General features: G+C 35.8%; 1 protein-coding gene across 1 annotated transcript in view; it reads left to right on the forward strand.

Moving 5' to 3' along the window:
- The window catches only part of ADGRL3 (adhesion G protein-coupled receptor L3), an 874,918-nt gene that overhangs the window by 754,591 nt on the left and 103,769 nt on the right, over positions 1-16,558 (forward strand). Inside the window, exon 16 of the mRNA XM_073805306.1 lies at positions 9,877-10,086. Within this exon, the coding sequence (XP_073661407.1) occupies positions 9,877-10,086 (210 nt within the window). The remainder of the gene's footprint in view (positions 1-9,876; positions 10,087-16,558) is intronic.

A 16,558-nucleotide genomic window follows, 5' to 3' on the forward strand; every position in this document is an offset into this window, starting at 1 on the left:
TCTGTGGTCCTCCCCACTGTTAGCAGTATTGTTAAGAGCATGGAGTATTTGGCCATCAGTTAGGGTGAACAACCTTTTAGAGAGCCAACCAGGAAACAGCACTACCAGATCAAAAAATATACTTAACATGCAATAAGTAATTATGCACCTATGTGTTATTACTACATAAAAGTGACAATTAGAAGTATTTAATGCTAATTAATAGTAGTGCTAATAGTGTGAATACCTATAACAATATTTTTAAAATGCTTCTTTCCATCCTCTGATACAGCAAAAGTCTCTATTGAATATTTAAAATTTCAGGCTATATTATCACACATTTTATAAATGTGAGAATTAAATAAGTTAGTACAACAAAGTAATTAAACAGATATGACCTATATTTAATAAAAATAACTATGATATGTTTTTTCTATGTGTATTTTTCATTTTTTTTAAATAAAGTTAAAACTGAATATAGTCAAAAGTAAAATTCACTTTGACCTGAAGTTCTGATTTTATCAAGCCCATATTACATTGATTCCTGGTGTCAATCCAATAGATGACATCAAAATAAATATCTTCTCAACAAAAGTGTTCAGCATGGAGTACTTAGGATTTTAATTAATAGCTTTACTTTGTAGCTTTTTAGACTTGTGGCAATTAGTTCCCAGATCTCCAGAAATGCCCATCCACTTTGTATGTACAGACTTGTTTTGGTAAACCAACTGTTTGTCAATTTGTTCTTTTGCATCTGTGAATTCATCATATGAGCTGTCCATGTCCAAAATGTTCATGATTTATAAACATTTCCAAGCACATTGGATGTCAGCATAAGCTTAAACACTATCAGGGATAATGGTTTTAGAGCACTGAAATAGTTGTACTTTATGAAGTAAAGACTGGATCCCAAGCAAGTTAAAGTTTTAATAAAGAAATGATAAAGTCCTGTTAACATGACTGTCCTTTTCTGATGACATTTTATTTTGGAAACAGTCTTAAATCCCCAAAATAAATCATGTTTTTCACTGTAATGATTTTTTTGTTCTAACCTATGCAGAAGTCCATGCAACTCGGGTAGAATAAGTTCATCTTTTTCCAGGTTCCCTATAGCCTCTTCAGAGCTCATCAAACAGTTTTAGAGAAACATATAAATGTGTCTTATTGTAATATTTTTCTCCATTCTCATCTGTCATATATTTCAAAGTTAGAGAAAGACATTTTTCTTGTCTCACACTTTGGAAATATGATTTTACAGGTCAGTATTTTAACATCTTGTCTATGGCCAGCCCCTGTAATAGCCATCTTGAAGGCACATGTCTCAGGAGACTATCTCCTTCCATTTCTAGAAAGTTAAAAGGCTCATTAAGTACTTCTACACATTTTGAAGAAACTGAAAAGTGACCAAATAATTTCATTATGAAACCTCATTATCGCAGGTAAGCACATCACCTTCCTTTCTAGCAGCCTTGTCTACAAGGTGTACAGCACATTTAGTGGGTAAGAACTGTTCATTTTCTTTTGTAAGAAGTTTATAGGCTGAATGGCATTTTCCCAAATTTACATTTGCACTGTCCATCAAATATGCAGATAGATGAGCAAAGTCTAGTTTATATATGGGCAAGGTTATCAACAGTCTTTTGTTTCGTGTCTTCTGAAGTTTAATCAAAACCTTTATGGAAATCAAGAAGACAATTTGAAATTCCATTTTTCAAATCAAAATGCATAAGAGCTGGGGGAAACATTATTTTGTTGCTATGATCCAACACTTCACTCTATATACTTTAGAAAGCATGATCTGACAGAATCAGCTCTACACTGTGAGGAAGCAAAACATTGGTTATCAAAATTTCTCCTTTTGTTTACCCACAGGACATTTCAGTTGCAACCTCTGAATCAGGAAAAGTAACTTTACTCAGGTGCAAAGACAAATAAAGGGAAGAAAGCAATAATACATGTTTATTCTTTTGGAATACTCAGGCTTACTCCACTACCATTAATTTCAACTGAACATTGGTACCTTTTGAGGAGAGGTTTAAAAAAAACATAAAACAAAAAACCCCACTTTTTATCCTACAAAAACTTGCCTGTCTTATCCTAGATTTGTGAGATTCAGCTTCCATACGCACATTCACAGTCTTCTCGTGCCTGGCCCCAAATTCATTTCCACATTTTGTGTAGTATGCTTTGTTTTGGTTATCTCTCTAATCTAACTTCATGTATCCTTCCATGTGCCTTTAAAATAACACAGTTGTTTAGCATTCCTTTTCAGTATTGTCATGTTATTATATTATATTGTTCTCAGTTTCATCAATGAACTCTTAGAAAACAGTCACAATAGTAACAATGTTAAAAATTAATTTAGCAGAATCTTGGTACAAAGCACAACAGTTAATCCAAAATCAAAGAGAAATTTAGCATCACAAGGCCCTGAATTTGCATACTTAGGTTTCATCACTCAGAATAATACAACAATGTCTGATTCTCTACTAGGAACTGCAAATCATGATTTCCAGCATCAGTAGTCAGGGAAAAGGACAGCAAGAGTCACTAAGGAAGGTGGATATTCAATGCCACAGACATTTGATACTAAAAATAATGTTGCTTCCAGCCTCTATTTTCTAGACTATCATATGGATTTTGTACTTTGCTTTCAAACTTCTGAACCCATCTCTGATCTCTGGAATAGTTTCATGTCTGAGAGAAGATTTTCCCAGGATAGAAAAATTTAATGCTAAAACTAAGACATTCCTGAGCGAACCTGGATACTTGGTCACGTTACCATTAATACTATATCTACTGCATTACTAGTTGAATGATCTGGGATAAATTACTTATCTGTGCTTCAGTTTTTTCATCTGTAAATTGGAAATAATAATAGTATCACATCACAGTGTTTTATAGGACTAAGTGACAACCCTAATAAAATAGATAAGCACTCCTAAAAGAAACTGATATCTTGAAAGTTATGTGTTAGCTATCATCATCACCATTATCATCATCACTGTATTTAACTCAGAAATGTTAAAGATGAAATTTTCTATCTTCCCAGCTTCATTTTCTACCCTCACCCCAGATACTCCTAAAATCTTTTTCTTATTTACTGCTTGATTACTTCATTTACTTTAAAAATTTCTAATTGGTCAGTAATTGTTTTTTGTTTATCAACTTTACTTTTTAAAAACCTATATCTGTATTTAATTCTCAACTACTGTAAGATACTTAATTTCCACATTTTCTACTATTTCCTTTTCTGTTTCCTCTATTAAGGTAGTTGTGAATCTGGTTCACCAAATATGGTGAGGTTAAAAATTTTTTTTTTCAATTCAAAGCAAGAAAACTTCAAATAACTTAGAGTATACAACGCTGTGCTTCTGAAACCAAAGAGATATTCTGAATAAGTTCTCTTGAATTCAAAGGATAGCTGGATATGAATAGTTTTGTGTGCTTTTACTTGCCAGTGGTTCTCTCTCAGCAATTACAGCTTGAAAATATATGACTGATTTTTTTTTCAACTTGATACAAATTTGGAAATTATTGCTGAGTTATTTTGACTAACTTACTATAAAAATCATAAGAAATGCAATCATATCATTCTTCTTACTGTGTTACTCAACTTTGACCTTCATCCTATTACTGCAAAAAAAAATTCTAATTTCCTCAGACCATTGAGCCCTTTATTTTCCCAAGCATTCGTGTGGTGACCTATGTGTTTGATGATCTGTTAGAGCAATGCAAGGAACTTATTTCACAGAGTTCTTGCCATATTTATCAGAAAATAGGCCTTTCATAACCCTACTAGCTTCAGTGAAATTCCTGAGTCAAAGCAACGCCTTATGCTGATGTGATACATTGGTAGCAAAGTGAGTGCTCCTACATTTGCAAAGAGGAAAAAATAAAACTCATTTAGCTATATTACAAGTATTTCAGAACAAGATATGTTTGAGGCAATTTAAAAATCATATTATTATGCCTTAACAACTCCGACTCAACGTTAAAATAATACATTTTAATGCAGAAAGTAAAACAGGTTCTTGAAAATTACTGCCCACAATTAATAATTATTATAGGGTGATTGTTCAAGCAATGTCTGGAAAATGCAACTTTCTAAAATTATAAAAAAACATCCAGAGGGGTTCAGAATTAATTCATATAGTTTGTGTATCTGGAAATATACAATATATCTGGAAATACTTAGGCAGTAAAAATGGAAAACATTTCAAAATCTATTTCTCCATCTTGTTTGCTGACAAGATGCTTTTTGGACAATAAAGTTAGAAATATCAAGATTTACGTGAAGATCTTAGTGTACACAGGTTGAGTTATTTTTAAATCATGAAGCGGAAGTCACATTTCCCTATTCCATGAATTTGGGCTTAGTTTCATTAAATGTACCTATTGGTATATTTGAGGGTTTTATACTGACAGAGTGAGTTTCACAAAACATCATTGTTTAAGCCACCTTTTTTTCCTTCATTGTGGTACTCACCCCTTTTGTGGTATTTGAATTACTCAGTAACCCCACAGTGATAAGACAAAGCAGATTCATTGAGGTGAAAATAAAAGGAAAAATCAGAAACTTTCTGTAGCTTTTACAAAATATCTGGCATTTCATATGTGAATGTAAGCTTCACAGAAAGCCTGAAAAATGAGTATTGTTTTCATAAAAATTTCTTTCTAGAGTGGATAGAGTCAATGAATTTCCTCAAAGTATATTCTGATGAATCATTCTGTCGTTCTGCTTGTAGATTTTCTCTCAGAGCTCCCCATCTTCTTTAAGAAATTAATTTCCTTGAAGTTTTTGATTCTTTATTTTTCTAATTTTTATTGGTGTATAACTGATTTACAATATCATGTTAGTTTCAGGTATACGATAAAGTGAATCTGCTTTATCTCTATATGTATGAAGTGTCTGATACTTTAAAGGGTAAGTAGTTGTTAAAGTTGTCCAATTGCAAAATTGGAGTGACAAGGTTAGATCCACATCTTCAGACTCTAATCATACTTACTCTGCAGTCCTCTTACTTCCACACATTTTAAGATATTATGGTGTAATGAGCTTCTCATTCTCCAGCTTTAATTTTCTTTATCTTTTACTCAAGATTTTAGAGCAGGTAGTTTATGAACCAAAGAACCCCAAAGGTTGCAATGGGCAGCATGATACAACTTTTAGTTTATAATCTAAATTCATTGCAGAAGGGGGGGTAATTAAAGAGAGATTCATTTATTCAGTTCACACATTAATTGTGCATCCACTCTATGGGAGGCAGCTTTCTAGGACCTGGGGATACATTGGTGATTAAACAACTTATTCTCTTGCAGTGTACTTTCTAGTAAAGGCCACAGACGATGAACAAGAAATTTTTTTTTTTTCTAATTGGAGTACAGTTGATTTACAATGTTGTGTTAGTTTCAGGGATACATTAAAGTGAATCAGTTATACGTATACATATATCCTCTCTTTTTTAGATTCTTTTCCCATATAGGCCATTACACAGTATTGAGTAGAGTTCCTTGTGCTATACAATAGATTCTAGGCTATGTACTTTATTAATATTTCTTGTTTATGTAGAAAACATAAATAAGATATATTAATAAAATATATAGTCTAGGTAAATGTTAAGAGGAAAAAAAATTCAGGAAAAGCAATAGAGAGTCAGAGTGGGTAAATGATGTTTGCAATTTTAGATGAGGTGATTCAGAAAAACTCTGTGAGAAGGTGACATTTGAATGAAGAACTGAAGGAAGTTAGCAAGTAAGTCACACAGCTGTTTATTGGAAGAGAATTCCAGACCAAGGGAACATCAAGTACAAAGTCTCTGAGGCTGGAATGTGCTGGATGTATTCAAAGGCTAGAGGAGGCCAACTGGGGTAGAGTGAACTGAATGAAGGGGAGAATAGGAAATGTTTCACAAGAGTGCAGATCTTATAGGACATTGTAGACCTTTGTAAAGACTTTGGTTTTTACTTTTATTGAGGTAGGAGACATTGGATGCCTCCATCAATGAATCTTATTATCTGGCTTGTACTTAAAGAGAATCTCTCCATGTTGTTGAACAGAGAGGAAAGGTGGATGGATGAGGGTCAAAGTAGGGAGATCATTTAGGAGGCTGTTTAAAAAAAAAATCAGGTGGGGCTTCCGTGGTGGCGCAGTGGTTGAGAGTCCGCCTGCCGATGCAGGGGACACGGGTTCGTGCCCCGGTCCGGGAGGATCCCACATGCCGCGGAGCAGCTAGGCCCGTGAGCCATGGCCGCTGAGCCTGCGTGTCCGGAGCCTGTGCTCCGCAACGGGAGAGGCCACAGCAGTGAGAGGCCCGCATACCGCAAAAAAAAAAAAAAAAAAAAAAAAAAAAAATCAGGTACCTCTAACCAATTTAGTGCAATTGAGGTGAGGAGCAGCTGTCAGATAGAAGACAGGAGCTACAAGATTTCTTGATGGATTAAGAGTAATGTGTGAAAAAGAGGAATCAATATGACTCTTAAGTTCTTGGCCAGAACACTTCAAAGAATGAAGTTGCTGTTTACTGAAATGAGGAAAACAGAAGGAAGGGTAGATTTGGGAGTGGGGGGTGGGAGCGGAGGGAGAAACAGGATAAGAAGGGGCTCAGTTTTGAACATGTAATATTTGATATTGATACTTCTTAATATCCAGTGGGGATTAAATGGATACTAAAACTATACTGATGTAAGAGGGTTCAGCTCTTAGACATTTGGTTTAAGTGGAATAGTGTTATTATAACCATTCAAAAACAAGTATTTATTCATCTTTTTTGGGGGGTGGGGGGGGGCAGTACGCAGGCCTCTGACTGTTGTGGCCTCTCCCGTTGTGGAGCACAGGCTTCGGACGCGCAGGCTCAGCGGCCATGGCTCACGGGCGCAGCCGCTCCGCGGCATGTGGGATCTTCCCGGACGGGGGCATGAACCCCTGTCCCCTGCATCGGCAGGCAGACTCTGAACCACTGCGCCACCAGGGAAGCCCTATTCATCATTTTTTATGTGTCAAGCCCAATACTAAGTGCTAGGATATAATAATAAGATATAAGACTAATAAGATCTCAAGTCACATAATGGTATATAGTTCATGTCAGGGGTGATTGAGTTATAGAGTACTCAAAACGTGGAACCTTGGAAATAGGAATACTTGCTCCATTATCACATTGTTAAAACTCTACCTAGGAGGGCTTCCCTGGTGGCACAGTGGTTGGGAGTCCGCCTGCTGATGCAGGGGATGCAGGTTCGTGCCCCGGTCCGGGAGAATCCCACATGTCGAGGAGCGGCTGGGCCAGTGAGCCATGGCCGCTGAGCCCGCACGTCTGGAGCCCGTGCTCTGCAATGGGAGAGGCCACAATAGTGAGAGGCCCGTGTACCGCAAAAAAAAAAAAACTATACCTAGGAGTTTTATTCAATTGACCATCCTCTTGAAGGGGGGTTGGTTTTTATCATGGTTTGGCCTCCTGAAAGTTCTGTTATGACAGACTACTATAAAGAAGGCTAAACTCATAGGTCTTGTTCACATTTAATGTTCATTGTTCTTTTTCTTTCATCTTACTGATAAAATTCAAGTGGTGAGTTACATTTGATCACAGTATAATACATATAAGGTGGTTCGTGTTTATGTTTTCTGAACTAGACAGTAATACCCGAAAGATGATTGCTAATTAATTGCTAGACTTTTTTGTTCTTTCTTTGAACGTTATGTACTTTTTGTACTGTTATTTTGACATTTGGTATTCTTCTCTTAATAACTCTGCATGGGGTTTTTGAAAGACCTACAAAGGCACTGAGTAAAGTCAATACATTTCTAATAATGCAACTACCCAGGAAAAGCTGGAGTTATTTGGTTTCTTTTTTTTCTTTCTTTTTTAGTGTTTTAGGTCTTTAGGATATATTTGAGAATGTATTATACCTGCCATTATGGAAGACTGCTGTGCTGAACGCTGGTGCTTGATACTCAATTACAGCATCTTTCCTTTGAGTCAAAGAAGAGAGCAAATAGCTCTCTGTTCAGGGAACCGGGTAGCACTAACCACTCTCCACTTTTCGATAGTAAAAGTAATTTAAGCTATCAGAGACCCAACACTACTTTAGCAGTGTCCCCTGGAGAACAAAGCAGTTAAAGCAAAATTTCATGTGGTTTTCTTTCATGATTTGAGCTCCTTCTGAGAAATACATCTAGAGTTATGCAGGAATAGTTTGAAACTGTTTCATTGGCAGTGTCCTAGCAGAGTTCTTTATCAGATAACAACTGTGAAGTTGTATCTAGCAATATGCGAAGTGCTGTGATTCAGGTTACAGCATGGTGGTTCACTTGTAAGGAGAATTTCCACATTCAGAATAATCTTTGTATGAAGTTTATATAAAACATAAAGGTACAAAGTTTGAATAAAAATAGAAAACCTGGATATTTATGAATTTTTTAAGGTGAGCTAACAATGTGGGAGACAACCATATGTAGTAACTTCCATCCTAAAACAAAAATCAATGTGTATGATCTATACAGTTGAAAAAGATGTCAATTAGAAACACATATCTTTGTTTTCAACTAAAAAATTTCCCATGCACATGTTATGCTTTCACTACTTATGCATATATCCATAAAAATCAATGTCATTGATTTGTGTCATTTAAATTTTTACATACTGTATAGATACTTTTGCCACTTGCATTTTTTTAAACGTAATATTAGATTTTTGAGAAGTATCTATGTTTGTGACTATAAATCTAGAACACTGATTTTCTACTCCTTTTTTGAATATCATTCCATAAATATCAACCATTATTTATGTATTCCCCTACTGTTGGAAGTTAGGTCTTTAAGAATTTTCAAGAAACCTAGGAAGAAAAGAGGAATTGACAGTCATAGACAGTTTCTCGATTCTGCTCCAACATGTTGGCATACCGATGTGTTGGGCTACCATACATTCTAAGCTTCACAAAAGTGGTTTCGACGGAGGCAAACTATCATAGAGTGGAAATGGAGTTTTGAGTCTTAAAACAAAGACAGAAATGAGATAGTGGACAAACCAAGGAACGTGGCAGGTATGGAACTCACAGGACTGTAACAGAGACACATAATGTAGTTTCAATGCGGAAGTTTTCATGAACGTATTTCTTTTTCATGGCTCTACTATCTCTTTTGGGCTGCTATCGGGTATAGTAATTCTGAATACTTATTTTCCATCTGTGTATAACAGGTTCTATTCATGCAAAACCTTTCAGTGATCAAACTTCTTGATCTCCTTAAGCCATTCAATATGAATATAAATCCAGTGACTATCCTCATTCTTTTAGATTTTCCACTAAATAAATGGTACACATATGTGGCTGTCCGTCAGAATTAACTGGGGATCTTTATAAAATTACAACTTTTATGAACTCAACCTTCGAAATTCTGATAAAGGATTTATAGGACAGAGGAATTGTATTTTTTTAATAAAAATTCTTCAGAGATTCAAATAAATTTCAGTTGTGATACCACTTTCCTAAGTGTATAACTTAATTTTTATATAGAGTATTCCCTAGCAAGAGTTGTAAAAATATTAACCTAAAAATGTGATGTGGGGTAGAAAAACGAAAAGCTTTACCTTGAAATCTTTGGCCAGAATTAAATTGATATGCTTCAACTGAAAATGTACATAGTTGAAAATGTACAACTGAAAATGTACATAGCTAAGAAAGGTGCAAACACTATTGACAAACTGATTTACACCTCACAGAAAAGATAACATGCTTTACCTGTGGATTAGAAAACCCAAATAATTAAGTTATCTTATTCATTGCATGTGTGGAGGATATTTAGTACATTATTAAAATCATGCTTCATAGAACCAGGCCCTTATAAACTTTGTAATTGGTTATGCATAATTGCAACTTATGCCTTTTCTATTGTGTTTCCAGCACAGTGATGCGGTCCATGACCTTCTTCTGGATGTGATCACATGGGTTGGAATTTTGCTGTCCCTTGTTTGTCTCCTGATTTGCATCTTCACATTTTGCTTTTTCCGTGGGCTCCAGAGTGACCGTAACACCATCCATAAGAACCTCTGCATCAGCCTTTTTGTAGCAGAACTGCTCTTCTTGATTGGGATCAACCGAACAGATCAACCAGTAAGCAATTTATTTTGGTATTAGAAAAGAATTTCTCCACTTCCAGCTTTCCAATACACAAAATATTCTTGTTTGAGAGTATCCTCTCTTCCAGTTGTCTAAGATAGTTACTAATTTTGAGATCTTATTCGGTATTCCCTTTTTCATATCCATTGCCATAAAGATGCAGTGAATATATGGATGTAATGTACATTTCTTCAGAAATTCTGTTCAAAAACTTGCCTTTCTAAACAACTGTGTTTCTTCATTAGTATTTTTCTTTAATTTTTTTAATCACAAAGCTGAATATTGAGAAAACTTAAATCATTTGGGGAATGGAGGAGTATCTTTTCTAACATGTAATTGTTATTCTTTGAAATTTATAATATATATATTTTTAAAAAAAACACTGGAAATTATATTGAAAACTGCATGTCTAACATTAGTTGGGTTTTTTTTTTAACCTTTTTTTTAACATCTTTATTGGAGTATAATTACTTTACAATGGTGTGTTAGTTTCTGCTTTATAACAAAGTAAATCAGCTATACATATACATATATTCCCATACCTCCTCCCTCTTGCATCTCCCTCCCTCCCACCCTCCCTATCCCACCCCTCTAGGTGGTCACAAAGCACTGAGCTGATCTCCTTGTGATATGCGGCTGCTTCCCACTAGCTATCTATTTTACATTTGGTAGTATATATAAGTCCATGCCACTTTCTCACTTTGTCCCAGATTATCCTTCCCCCTCCCTGTGTCCTCAAGTCCGTTCTCTATGTCTGCATCTTTATTCCTGTCCTACCCCTAAGTTATTCAGAAGCTTTTTTTTTTTTTTTAGATTCCATATACATGTGTTAACATATGGTATTTGTTTTTCCTTCTGACTTACTTCACTCTGTATGACAGACTCTAGGTCCATCCACCTCATTACAAATAACTCAATTTCATTTCTTTTTATGGCTGAGTAATATTCCTTTGTATATATGTGCCACATCTTCTTTATCCATTCATCTGTCAAGGGACACTTAGATTGTTTCCATGTCCTGTCTATTGTAAATAGAGCTGCAATGAGCATGACACTTTTTGAATTATGGTTTTCTCAGGGTATATGCCAGTAGTGGGATTGCTGGGTCACATGGTAGTTCTATTTTTAGTTTTTTTAAGGAACTTCCATACTGTTCTCCATAGTGGCTGTATCAATTTATATTCCCACCATTAGTGCAAGAGGGTTCCCTTTCCTCCACACCCTCTCCAACATTTATTATTTCCAGATGTTTTGGTGATGGCCATTCTGACTGCTGTGAGGTGATACCTAATTGTAGTTTTGATTTGCATTTCTCTAATGATTAGTGATGGTGAGCATCCTTTCATGTGTTTGTTGTCAATCTGTATATCTTCTTTGCAGATACGCCTATTTAGGTCTTTTGCCCATTTTTGGATTGGGTTGTTTGTTTTGTTTTGTTTTTTTCTTTTTTTTTGCGGTACGCGGGCCTCTCACTGATGTGGCCTCTCCCGTTGCGGAGCACAGACTCCAGGCGTGCAGGCTCAGCGGCCATGGCTCACGGGCCCAGCCGCTCTGCGGCATGTGGGATCTTTCTGGACCGGTGCACGAACCCGTGTCCCCTGCATTGGCAGGCAGATTCCCAACCACCGCACCACCAGGGAAGCCCTGTTTGTTTTTTTGATATTGAGATGCATGAGCTGCTTGTATATTTGGAGATTAATCCTTTGTCAGTTGCTTCGTTTGCAAATATTTTCTCCCATTCTAAAGTTTGTCTTTTCGTCTTGCTTATGGTTTCCTTTGCTGTGCAAAAGCTTTTAAGTTTCATTAGGTCCCATTTGTTTATTTTTGTTTTTTATTTCCATTTCTCTAGGAGGTTGGTCAAAAAGGATCTTGCTGTGATTTATGTCATAGAGTGATTTGCCTATGTTTTCCTCTAAGAGTTTTATAGTGTCTGACCTTACGTTCAGGTCTTTAATCCATTTTGAGTTTATTTTTGTGTACGGTGTTACAGAATGTTCTAATTTCATTCTTTTACATGTAGCTGTCCAGTTTTCCCAGCGCCACTTATTGAAGAGGATGTCTTTTCTCCATTGTATATTCTTGCCTCCTTTATCAAAAATAAGCTGACCATATGTGCATGGGTTTATCTCTGGGATTTCTATCCTGTTCTATTGATCTATGTGTTTATTTTTGTGCCCATACTGTACAGTCTTGATTACTGTAGCTTCATAGTATAGTCTGAAGTCCAGGAGCCTGATTCCTCCAGCTCTGTTTTTCTTTCTCAAGATTGCTTTGGCTATTCGGGGTCTTTTGTGTTTCCATACAAATTGTGAAATTTTTGTTCTAGTTCTGTGAAAAGTGCCCTTGGTAGTTTGATAGGGATTCCATTGAATCTGTAGATTGCTTTGGATAGTATAGTCATTTTCACAATTTTGATTCTTCCAATCCAAGAACATGGTATATTTCTCCATCTCTTTGTATCATCTTCAATTTCTTTCATCGGTGTCTCATAGTTTTCTGCATAGAGGTCTTTTGTCTCCTTAGGTAGCTTTATTCCTAGGTATTTTATTCTTTTTATTGCAATGGTAAATTAGAGTGTTTCCTTAATTTCTCATTCAGATTTTTCATTATTAGTGTATAGGAGTGCACGAGATTTCTGTGCATTAATTTTGTAACCTGCTACTTTACCAAATTCATTGATTAGCTCTAGTAGTTTTCTGGTAGCATCTTTTGAATTCTCTATGAATAGGATTTTGTCATCTGCAAACAGTGACAGCTTTACTTCTTCTTTTCTGATTTGGATTCCTTTTATTTCTTTTTCATCTCTGATTGCTGCGGCTAAATCTTCCAAAACTATGTTGAATAATAGTGGTGAGAGTGGACAACCTTGTCTTGTTCCTGATCTTAGTGGAAATGGTTTCAATTTTTCACCATTGAAAACAATGTTTGCTGTGGGTTTGTCATATATGGCCTTAATTTGTTGAGGTAGGTTCCCTCTATGCCTACTTTCTGGAGAGTTTGCTGTGGGTTTGTCATATATGGCCTTAATTATGTTGTGGTAGGTTCCCTCTATGCCTACTTTCTGGAGAGTTTTTATCATAAATGGGTTTTGAATTTTGTCATAAGCTTTTTCTCCATCTATTGAGATGATCATATGGTTTTTCCCTTCAATTTGTTAATATGGTTTATCACACTGATTGATTTGCTAATATTGAAGAATCCTTGTGTTCCTGGTATAAACCCCACTTGATCATGGTGTAGAACACTTTAATATACTGCTGGATTCTGTTTGCTAGTATTTTGTTGAGGATTTTTGCGTCCATGTTCATCAGTGATATTGGCCTGTAGTTTTCTTTGTTTGTGACATCTTTGTTTGGTTTTGGTATCAGGGTGACGGTGGCCTCATAGAATGTGTTTGAGAGTGTTCCTCCCTCTGCTATATTTTGGAAGAGTTTGAGAACGATAGGTGTTAGCTCTTCTCTAAATGTTTGATAGAATTTGCCTGTAGAGCCATCATGTCCTGGGCTTTTGTTTGTTGGAAGATTTTTAATCACAGTCTCAATTTCAGTGCTTGTGATTGGTCTGTTTATACTATCTATCTCTTCCTGGTTCAGTCTCAGAAGGTTGTGCCATTCTCAGAATTTGTCTATTTCTTCCAGGTTGTCCATTTTATTGGCATAGAGTTGCTTGTAGTAATCTCTCATGATCTTTTGTATTTCTGCAGTGTCAGTTGCTACTTCTCCTTTTTCATTTCTAATTCTACTGATTTGAGTCTTCTCCCTTTTTTTCTTGCTGAGCCTGGTTAATGGTTTATCAATTTTGTTTATCTTCTCAAAGAACCAGCTTTTAGTTTTATTGATCTTTGCTACTGTTCCCTTCATTTCTTATTCACTTATTTCTGATCTGATTTTATGATTTCTTTCCTACTGCTAACTCTGGGGTCTTTTTGTTCTTTCTCTAATTGCTTTAGGTGTAAGTTTAGTTTGTTTATTTGAGATGTTTCCTGGTTCTTGAGGTAGGATTGTATTGCTATAAACTTCCTTCTTAGAACTGCTTTTGCTGCATCCCATAGGTTCTGGGTCATTGTGTTTTCATTGTTATTGTTTCTAGGTATTTTTTGATTTCCTCTTTGATTTCTTCAGTGATCTCTTGGTTATTAAGTAGTGTATTTTTTAGCCTCCATGTGTTTGTATTTTTTATAGATTTTTTTCCTGTAATTGATATATAGTCTCATAGCTTTGTGGTCAGAAAAGATACTTGATACGATTTCAATTTTCTTAAATTTACCAAGGCTTTTTTGTGATCCAAGATATGATCTATCCTGGAGAATGTCCCATGAGCATTTGAGAAGAAAGTGTATTCTGTTGTTTTTGTGTGAAATGTCCTATAAATATCAATTAAGTCCATCTTGTTTAATATATCATTTAGAGCTTGTGTTTCGTTATTTATTTTCATTTTGGATGATCTGTCCATAGGTAAAAGTGGGGTGTTAAAGTCCCGTACTATGATTGTGTTACTGTCAATTTCCCCTTTTATGGCTGTTAGCATTTGCCTTATTTATTGAGGTGCTCCTATGTTGGGTGCAAAAATATTTATAATTGTTATATCTTCTTGGATTGATCCTTTGATCATTATGTAGTATCCTTCTTTGTCTCTTGTAATAGTCTTTGTTTTAAAGTCTATTTTTTCTGATATGAGAATTGCTATTCCAGCTTTCTTTTGATTTCCATTTGCATGGAATATCTTTTTCCATCCCTCACTTTCAGTCGCTAAGTGTCCCTAGGTCTAAAGTGGGTGTCTTGTAGACAGCATATATATCGGTCTTGCTTTTGTATCCGTTCAGCCAGTCTATGTCTTTTGGTTGGAGCATTTAATCCATTTACATTTAAGTTAATTATTGATATGTATGTCCTATTACCATTTTCTTAATTATTTTGTGTTTATTATTGTAGGTCTTTTCCTTCTCTTGCATTTCCCGCCTAGAGAAGTTCCTTTAGCATTTGTTGGTGGTTTAGTGGTGCTGAATTCTCTTAGCTTTTGCTTGTCTGTAAAGGTTTTAATTTCTCCATTGAATCTGAATGAGATTCTTGCTGGGTAGAGTAATCTTGGTTGTAGGTTTTTCCCTTTTATCACTTTAAATATATCCTGCCACTCCCTTCTGGATTGCAGAGTTTCAGCTGTTAACCTTATGGGAATTCCCTTGTATGTTATTTGTTGTTTTTCCCTTGCTGCTTTTAATATTTTTTCTTTGTATTTAATTTTTGATAGTTTGATTAATATGGGTCTTGGCTTGTTTCTCTTTGGGTTTATCATGTATGGGACTCTGCACTTCCTGGCATTGACTGACTATTTCATTTCCCATATTAAGGAAGTTTTCAACTATAATCTCTTCAAATATTTTCTCAGTCCCTTTCTTTTTCTCTTCTTCTCCTGGGACCCCTAAAATTTGAATGTTGGTGCATTCATGTTGTCCCAGAGTTGTCTAAGACTGTCCTTAATTCTGTTCATTCTTTTTTCTGTATTCTGCTCTGCAGTAGTCATTTCCACTATTTTATCTTCCAGGGTGCTTATCAGTTCTTCTGCCTCAGTTATTCTGCTATTGATTCCTTCTAGAGAATTTTTAATTTCATTTATTGTGTTGTTGATCATTGTTTGTTTGCCCTTTAGTTCTTTCAGGTCCTTGTTAAACGTTTCTTGTATTTTCTCCATTCTTTTTCCAAGATTTCAGATCATTTTTACTAGCATTACTCTGAATTCTTTTTCAGGTAGACTGCCTATTTCCTCTTCATTTGTTTGGTCTGGTGAGTTTTTACCTTGCCTCTTTATCTGCTGCATATTTCTCTGTCTTCTCATTTTGCTTAATTAATGTGTTTGGGGTCTCCTTTTTGCAAACTGCAGGTTCGTAGTTCCTGTTGTTTTTGGTGTCTGCCCCCAGTGGTCTGGGTTAGTTCAGTGGGTTGTGTAGACTTCCTGTTGGAGGAGACTAGTGCCTGTGTTCTAGTGGATGAGGCTGGATCTTGTCTTTCTGATGGGCAGAACCTCATCTGGTGGTGTGTTTTGGGGTGTCTGTGACCTTATTATGATTTTCGGAAGCCTCTCTGCTAATGTGTGGGGTTGTGTTGCTAGTTGTTTGGCATAGAGTGTCCAGCACTGTAGCTTGCTGGTTGTTGAGTGGATCTGGGTCTTAGCATTGAGATAGAGATCTCTGGGAGATTTTTGCCTTTTGATATTACATGGAGCTGGGAAGTCTCTGGTGGACCAATGTGCTGAAGTCAGCTCTCCCACCTCAGAGGCACAGGTGTGACACCCGGCCAGAGCACCAAGACCCTGTCAGCCACACGACTCAAAAGAAAAGGGAGTAAAATAAATAAATAAAATAAAATAAAATAACGTTATTAAAATAAAAATAATTATTAAAAATAAAAAATGTAAAAGGTAATAAAAAAAGAAAGAAAGAAGGAAGAGAGCAACCAAACCAAAAAACAAA

This window comes from Tursiops truncatus, chromosome 5 (genome assembly GCF_011762595.2).
Source record: "Tursiops truncatus isolate mTurTru1 chromosome 5, mTurTru1.mat.Y, whole genome shotgun sequence".
Classification (NCBI taxonomy): domain Eukaryota; kingdom Metazoa; phylum Chordata; class Mammalia; order Artiodactyla; family Delphinidae; genus Tursiops; species Tursiops truncatus.